General features: G+C 67.5%; 1 protein-coding gene across 1 annotated transcript; it reads right to left on the reverse strand.

The window, feature by feature from the left end:
- Positions 1-1,396: 1,396 nt before the first annotated feature.
- Positions 1,397-8,626, reverse strand: RHOG (ras homolog family member G). Its single transcript, XM_084226150.1, has 2 exons — positions 8,564-8,626; positions 1,397-2,606 (listed from the first exon to the last, which is right to left on the reverse strand). Exon 2 carries the CDS (start codon positions 2,575-2,577, stop codon positions 2,002-2,004), a length of 576 nt encoding a protein of 191 aa, XP_084082276.1. The 5' UTR covers positions 2,578-2,606; positions 8,564-8,626; the 3' UTR covers positions 1,397-2,001.

The raw sequence follows: 8,626 nt of genomic DNA on the forward strand, positions 1-8,626 counted from the left end.
GGCCCCGCTCCCCGCCCAGCTCCTGGGGCCGCTCACTTGGCTGCTGATCCTGCAGATCTTATGGTTGCTGCGGGGCCAGGGCCGGCACAGCCCCGGGGACAGAGCCTGGAGCCAGGAGGGCTGGGGCAGGGGAGCTGCCGGGGGCTTGGTTCCCCCCGTCCCAGGCCATGGTGGGGCCCTGCCCTTGCTACAGCTGCACCGGGAGCAGCTGGGAGGGGAAGAGCCATGAGCTCATCCTGCTGTGCTGGGCCAGGGCAGGGCTGTGTCCCGCTGGTGGCATCACAGGGTCCCCTCCTCATCCCAGCACCCACTGCTACACCAAACCCCACCGGGGTGGCACTTCGCCAGCCCCACAGTGGGACCCGGATCCCATGGGGATCTGGACACGGCTGTAGGGATCCATAACAGTGGGAGCTGGACGTGGCTGTGGGGATTCTCCCGCAGACAGACCAGGACAGGTCTGTCTGTGGGATGTTGGAAGCCCATGGTGGGAGCAGGATTTGGTGCAGCAGGGACCCACGAGCCCGTGGCTGTGCAGCGGCCCTGGGGCCGTGTCCCCTGGCCCTGGGCTCCCAGGGCGGGGTCTGCAGGGGCCACGCTCTGCCGTGCCCCGGGAGGCTGCAGGAGGCATGGCCGGGGCTGGGCCGGGCCGTGGCCAGAGCCCCCAGCCCCGCTGCCCACGCCTGCCCCGGCTCTGGAGCAAACGGGAGCAGGGAACAAAGGCGGCTTGTGGCGGGCGCCGGGTCTCTGCCCTTCCTGCAGGAAGGCCCCGGGGCTGGACAAGGGGCCCGTGTCCGGACCTGGCCGCCCGCCAGCACGTGCCGGGGGGGTGGCGAGGGGGTGGCGAGAGCGGCCGGGGATGCCACCGCTCCCTCGCTGCTGCCATCGCCAGCCACAGGACATGGGAACACCAAGGATGCCCCTGGGCATGAGAACACAGCGCTCTGCCCTCCACCTGCCCCTCCAGAGGCAGTACTGGGGCTGGGGTGGCTGGGGGCTGCCCAGGTGGGGATCACACTTGTGTGCCAATTCCTGAAATGTCCCCATCTTCAGTGTTCCCAGTCCCACACAATTCAATGGCCCCATGGCCACGTCCTGCACTGTCCCCATTGTGTCCCTTACAATGTCCCCAAGCCCCCAGGTGGGAGCTCAGCTGGCACAGAGATGGTGGGGTCAGGACTGGCCATGGCAGGGATATCCCAGGGTTTCCCTGGCAGTTCCCTCCAGAAGAGAGCCCTGGCAGGTACCATGTGCACCCTCAGCTTGGCCCTGGCATGGTGAGGGGACCCAGCCCAGCTCGGGCCAGTGACACCCATGTCCCTCCAGGGAGTGTCCTCATGCCCAGGAAAGGTGGGTGAGTGTGGGAGAGCACAGGACACGGGGGCCTGGGCAGGTTTTTATTTAAGGAGAAGCAGCTCTGGGGACAGCTGGTTACAGGTGAGTCCTGCTGCCCTGTGGAGCTCCAGCACCAGCCAGGGCAAGAACTCTACTGTGGCCACACTGGCTCTGCTCTCAGCAGGGCTGGAGGTTCCTGGTGTGGGGCTCACCCCAAATACCCCCCAGGGTCCCTGGTGCCGCCAGGGGGATCCCGGGGCAGGATGGGGCAGTGCCAGCGAGATGCTCCAGGCTGGGCGAGTGCCAGGGCCGGCACAGGGGCTGGGGACCCCCTGTGCCCCGGCTGGTGTAGAGGGTGGAGGTGGCAGGTCCCCGTGGGGTGCTCAGGGCTGCAGTGGGGGTGGCTCACCCCGGGCATCCCCTTCTCAGGAAGCGTTGCTGTGCCAGGACCGGAGAGGCGTCACCAAAAGCGACGGCCGAGAGCCGGGGCGGGGCGGGGAGCCCGGTGCCCCCGGGGCGGGCGGCCAGTTAGTGCAAACAAGGTCTGTATTATTAAAGCTGGAGGCTTCGGGTCCCACCGAGGCTCGGGGAGGCACGGGGTGGCTGCGGGGCAGGAGATGTGTGGGGGCATGGGGGCAGGGCCAGGATCGTCTCTGGGCAGCCCCGTCACAAGAGCACACACGGCTTCTTGGGCTTGGCCGGGACAGGGTTGAGCACGGCCCTCACGGCCTCGGTGAACACATCCTTGATGCCCTCCTGGTTGAGCGCCGAGCACTCCAGGTACTTGACGGCACGGATCTGCTTGGAGAGGCTGATGCCCTGCTGGGTGGTGATGGGCGCCTGGTTCTGCTCCTTGAGCCGCTTCATGGTCTCGGGGTTGTTCCTCAGATCCTTCTTGGTGCCGACGAGGAGGATGGGCACGCTGGGGCAGTGGTGGCACACCTCGGGGTACCACTTGTGCTTGACGTTCTCGTAGGAGGGCGGGCTGGCGATGGAGAAGCAGATGATGAAGACGTTGGTCTGGGGGTAGGAAAGCGTCCGCAGGCGGTCGTACTCCTCCTGGCCGGCCGTGTCCCACAGGTTTAAGTTAATAGTCCTGCCGTCCACCGTGTTCTGGGCGCTGTAGTTGTCGAACACGGTGGGGATGTACTCCTTGGGGAAGGCGTTGGTGGTGTAGCAGATGAGCAGGCAGGTCTTGCCCACCGCCCCATCACCCACCACCACGCACTTGATGCTCTGCATCCCGGCGCTCCTGCTGTCCCCTCAGCAGCCTGTGGGAAGAGAACAGGCTCAGGGGGGGACCCTCCAGGGCTGGGTCAGCGTGGTCCCCCTGCTCTGACACCCCGAGGACACGGGCTGCACAAGGGTCACACCCCCTTGGTTCACCATCCAAGCCACTGCCCAGATGAGCTTCCCAAGCAGGCAAATCCCCCTGACAGAGAGCCCCCAAGGGGGATCTGCCCACCATTACCCAGGGACACGTGTCTGCCACCATGGCCAGTGTGCATGGGGACCACGTCGTTCCCAGGGTGCTGCATCCATGGCAGCCAGGCTGTGGCAGCACCCTGTGCCATCCCACGCTGTGCCGTGCCCCCGGCCCAGAATGGCACGGAGGGCAGCAGGGCAGGGAGCAGGGCCATACCGGGGCTGTGGCAGCCCGTGGGCTGTCACCGTTTGTCCCAGCCCCATGCTGCCCACCCCGAGCAGGGCCGGTGCTGGTCCCGGCGGGCTGGCGCTGTGGCCGGCGTGGCCGCGGAGCCAGCGTCCGCTCCGGCAGCTGTGTTTATCCCCAATCCCGGCGCGCGTTTTCCTTCCTCAGGTTCCCTCTGCAATTCCCATTAAGGGCTGCATCCTGCTCCCCTTCCTGCTGCTGCCGGAGCCCGGCGCTGCCAAGCCCTGCCCAGCCGAGGCGGGGGCACCCCACGGTGCTGGGGTGGGGACGCGCCCACCCTGGGGCTGGCAGCCCCTTTCCCACCGGGATCCGGCCGTGGGCAGCTGGTGCTACCCGTGGGATCACTGCGGGAGGATGGGAGCCCCGCTCGTGTGCCAGTGACAGGCAGGGAGCAGAGTGCCGGGCCAGAGAAGCCGCAGTGTCCCGGAGTCCTGGGCTGGGGGTCCCCGTTCCCCAGAGCCCGCTGAGTCCGCAGGGCTGGGGAGGGGGAAGGGCCCGAGCCCCCAGGCCCGAGCCCCAGCCCGTCCCTGCCCCCTCGGATGGGGAAGTCGCTGTTCCTCTTCCCGCCCTGACACGCGGCTTCCTGCGGCTGTGCCGTGACCCCCGCCCTGCCTGGCTGTGCCCCGACCCCCGGGACAGGCAGGGGGGCTGCCAGGACCGCCCCGCAGCGCTGTGCCTCAGCTTCCCCCGCAGTCCCGCTCCCACGGCCATCCCCGCATCCCTGCCGTGCGATCGGGGAGCAGCGGGGCCGGCACAGGCGGCTCCCCCATCCCACCCCCGCAGGAAGCCGCCTGCAGGGTCCCCGGGGGCCACAAACACAGTCCCGGCCTTTGGCCTCCAGTTTGGGAGCAAACACAGCCCGGAGGTTTCCTCACAAGGCTTTGCAGCAGCTGCTCAGCCCGGCAGTGCTGGGCTGCAGGGGCACGGGGTGGGCGGTGGGAGAAGGGACAGAGGGGTGGCAGCAGGAGCAGGAGGAGAGGGATGGGGACGGGACCAGAATCAAAACCGTGGGATCAGGATCAAGGAGACAGGACAGTGGGACAAGGAACTGAATCAGGAGGAGCTGGAGCAGGACAGTGGGGGAAGTGGAACAGAGCAATGGGAGTAGGAGCAGAGGGAGAAGGAATAGGGCAGTGGGAGGAACGGGATCAGGGTCCTGGGACCAGGATCAGGACTGTGGGAGACCGAGGTCCCATCATGGCTGCGCAGGGCCACCCTTGGGGACATGCACCTTCCACAGGGCTGTAACTGCCACCCACATCCCCTGAGCCCCTTCTGTCCTGCGGCCACCCCATCCCTTGGCCCACGGCTCCCAGGGCTGGGGGGTAGCCCAGAGCAGCCCCTGCAGTGGGACACAGCTGTCCCTGTCACCCCAAGGCCCCATTTGGCCTGTCTGACTCAGTCTGGACACAAAGCAGCCCTGAGCACCAGCCTGGCCCTGTGCCCATCCCACACTGGGACTGATGCAGAGCCCAAACTGACTGTGGGCACCTCGGGATGAGCTGCACCTGGCAGGAACCATCCCCATCTCCATCCCCATCCCCCCTTCCCCATCCCCATCTCCATCCCCCCATCCCCATCTCCATCCCCATCCATCCCCATCTCCATCCCCATCCCCATCCATCCCCATCCCCATCCCCATCCCCATCCCATCCCATCCCATCCCAGTGCAGAGGAAACACTCATGCTCATGAAGGGCATCACCACTGGGAAATGGAGAGGAGGAGGGAAAGGAGGAGGAGGAAGAGAAGGAGGGGCTCGAGGCCAGGGGTCACTTCTCCATCACCCAGCACCCCAGAGGTGTGGAGCCCCACAGTGTCCCCAGGTTTGTCACCGGCACACAGCAAACATGGGCACACACCACGGTGCCCATGGAGGGGCCACACAGGACCTGAGGGCTCACACGGGAGCCTTTTGGCTCCTGCCAGCCCTGGCACTGCCAGCACCAGGTACGAGGTGCCCGTGGCACAACGAGGGCACCCACAGGCACGGCCCGCACTCACAGGGCAAGTGCCTCACTGAGGAGGGAGCTTTGTGTAGGGCAGAGCCCCTGCAGCAGCCCCAGGTCTGTCTGGGTACCAAGGAGGGGATGTGGGTGCCAGGGGAGGGCTCCAGCTCTGTCACAGCCAAGGTTTGCAGTCACAGCCACCACATCACCGTCCCAACCAGCCCCCAGCCCCGGCCAAGCCCCCGACTCACACTCATCTTCCCAGGGAGGATGAGGAGGGACCCGTGCTCTGCCTCCTGGGCCCCTGTATGCCCCAGCACGGGACAGGGGGGTCGGCAGGAGCCCTGCCAAAGGAACCCCATCCCAGGACAGGCCAGGGGCTGCCCGGTGGCATCCTGGTAGTGCCAGGCAGGGGCTGGAGATCGCCCATGTCCCTGCAGCCACGCTGGGGCTCCCGAGGGCCAGGATGGGCCGGTCCGGGGACGCTGGGTGGGTGCCTCGGTCCGGGTGTGCCCCCACCGCTGCTGCCAGCTCCGCTGCCGGCACAAGGCCAGCTCTGTTCTCCCAGGAAATCCGCCGCCCGCAGCGCATTTAACCCCTTCTGGGCCCCGGGATGCCGGGGTCAAAGCGGCCTCGTGGGGCTGAGGGGACAGCCCGCGGGGGACACAGCCCGTGGGGCACCTGCCCCTTCCCAGCCCAAGCAGAGGGGCCCGGGGCAGGAAGGGTGGGAGCCCCGGAGGCTGCACCCCGAGACCCCCGGCCCCGCTCCTAACTGCGGTGGCACTCGGGTGGCATCTGGGGGGCTGGGGAGGCGGCAAGGGGGGGCTGTGGGTGACACACAGAGGTCCCCCCTCCCATCACCCCCCCCTGGCACGGGAAAAGCGACTCATCTCTTCAGCAGAAAAGGGAAGCAAAACTCTCTGCCAGCGCTCCCGACCGGGGCAGCCCCCGGGGGTTTTCCGCCGGGGAAGTGGAGCAGCCGCCCCCATGAGCTCCCTGTCCCACGGTCCCCAAACCTGAACGGACCTCCCTGAACCGACCCTGAAAGCCCTAGGCACCCCTTCCGTGCCCCATGGCCGCCAGCATGCCCCACTGCAGGCACCTCGCAGCCCACCGTGCCCCCGGGCACCCCTCCCCAGCCGCAGGGTCCATCCCGGCCCGGGGGACGTGCCCAGCACCACCCAGGCTGGGGGTCACCAGCCCCAGTCACTGGGGTCACTCCTGCTCTGGGGGGTGCAGGCACAGCGTTGCCCCGCCGGCCCTGCAGCCTGCTCAGCAGCAGAAAGGAAATTAATAAAACTGCTAAAATCTCTAAATCCCAAGCAGGGACCCCACGGGGGTCCATGGCCATGGACACGGGGATGTCTGCCCCAGGCTCTGCCGTGGCAGCTAAAATAACTCCCGTGCTGAGTCGGAGGATTTTGATTTCTCTCATTTTCCAGCTGCTGTGACTAATTTCCTCATTTTATTTCCCTCCCGGGCCAGGTCCCACTCTGCTCCTCACCACGACCACAGCCACTCCCGGCCCTTGGCCTCTGCCCCAGGAGCTGCCACAGCTCTGCAGCTCCAGGGCTGGAGCTGGGGCCAGGGGACGTGGGGACCCCCTGCTTGAGCTGGCACTGTCCCAGCAACCACAGGGCTGGAGCAGGGGGATCCTGGGTGGGTGGGTAGGTGGGTGGGTGGGTAGGTGGGGTATGATGGATGGATGGATGGATGGATGGATGGATGGATGGATGGATGGATGGATGGATGGATGGATGATGGATGGATGGATGGATGGATGGATGGATGGATGGATGGATGGATGGATAATGGATGGGGGATGGATGGATGGATGGATGGATGGATGGATGGATGGATGGATGGATGGATGGATGGGGATGATGGATGGATGGATGGATGATGGATGGATGGATGGATGGATGGATGGATGGATGGATGGATGGATGGATGGGGATGATGGATGGATGGATGGATGGATGGATGGATGGATGGATGGATGGATGGATGGAGGGATGGATGGATGGATGGATGGATGGAGGGATGGATGGATGGATGGATGGATGGATGGATGGATGGATGGATGGATGGATGGATGGATGGATGGATGGATGGATGATGGATGGGGGATGGATGGAGGGATGGAGCCAGGCAGGCCAGGCCAGGCTCCACGGCCTCCAGCGGGTCCCAGTGCTGGGTGGCAGCACCGTGCTGCTCTGGCACTTCTCTGGGCCCCGGCCAAACCAGACCCACCGCCACGCACAGGGCACAGCCCACGCCGGCACCATGGCCAGCACGGCCCGGCACCTCCACAACTGCCCACAGACACTCCTGGTGCCTGGGCCAGCCCTCTGCCACCACAGCCTGTCCCTGTGGGCCCCCTGCCACCACGCTCCCACCGCAGCTTGTCCCCATGGGCCACAAATGGTACCTCAGAGGCTTCTCCTTCCCCCGAGCCAAGCGGGGGAAGCCCAGCAGCCCCCAGCCCGCCCGCAGGCTCCAGGGGACCCACGGGTGTCCCCACGCTGACTGAGTGACCCAGTGACTCCAGGGGACACCCCGGGGGACCCCATGACAAGCACACACGGCAGGAGCTCCTGGCACATCCTGGCTGCTGCGCACGTGTGGCAGCGCCGGCAAGGGATGTGCGGGGTCCCACAGGGGGGTCACTGCAGGGGCCAGTGCAGGGACCAGCGGGGTCAGTGGGTCACTGCAGGGGCCAGTGCAGGGACCAGCGGGGTCAGTGGGGTCAGTGGGTCACTGCAGGGGCCAGTGCAGGGACCAGCGGGGTCAGTGGGTCACTGTAGGGGCCAGTGCAGCGGGCAGTGGGGTCAGTGCAGTGGAACAGTGCTGGAGGCGTCACTGGGGTCAGTGTGGGGGGTCAGGCCAGGGGGATCAGGGGGATCAGGGGGTCAGTGCAGCAGTGCCGGGGGGAGGTCAGTGGGGTCAGTGCAGAGCTGGTCAGGGCAGGGGCTCAGTGCTCATTGCAGGGGGGTTGGGGGGGGTCAGAGCAGTGGGGAGCAGTGCAGGGGGCCGGGGGGTCGGTGCAGGGGGGGTCAGTGCAGGGGGTCGGTGGGCCAAGACTGGGTCCGGGGTCCCCGCGGGCCGTGCAGCGCCCCCCGGTGTCACGCAGCCGCTGCAGCGCCGGGCCCGGGAGCGGGGCGGGGGTGCGGCTGCAGATTCGGCGGGTGCGGGGCCGGGGGCAGGGGTCCCGCCGAGGGAGTCGGGCCGGGCCAGTTTCTGTCCCCGCTCTGTCCCGGCTGCTGCCGGGCTCGCTCCCGCCCAAAACTCCGCTCCTCTGGCACCGCGCTCCCCCGTTATCCCCGGCTGTCCCGTTACCACCGGGCCCCCGTTATCCCTGACGGTTCCGTTATCCCCCGCGGTCCCCTCCTCCCCGGAGCTCCGCTATCCCAACCCCGTTCTCCCCGGCAGCTCCGTTGTCCCCGGCAGTCCCGTTATCTCCCGTGGTCCCGCTCCGGACGGGTCCCGCCGCCCCCGCCCTGGCCCCGACAGGCGGCTCCTCCCGCCCCCCGCTCGGAGCCCGGCCCGGCGGGGACCCCCGGCCGCGGGACCCCCGGCCCTTCCCGGTGCCCCGGCCCCGCACTCACCCCGGGGCATGGCGCGGCGGCGGGCGCGGGGCCGGGGCGGCAGCGGCAGGAGAACGAAGAGCA

The sequence above is a fragment of the Fringilla coelebs genome (genome assembly GCF_963513975.1).
Source record: "Fringilla coelebs genome assembly, chromosome: 2".
Classification (NCBI taxonomy): Eukaryota; Metazoa; Chordata; class Aves; order Passeriformes; family Fringillidae; genus Fringilla; species Fringilla coelebs.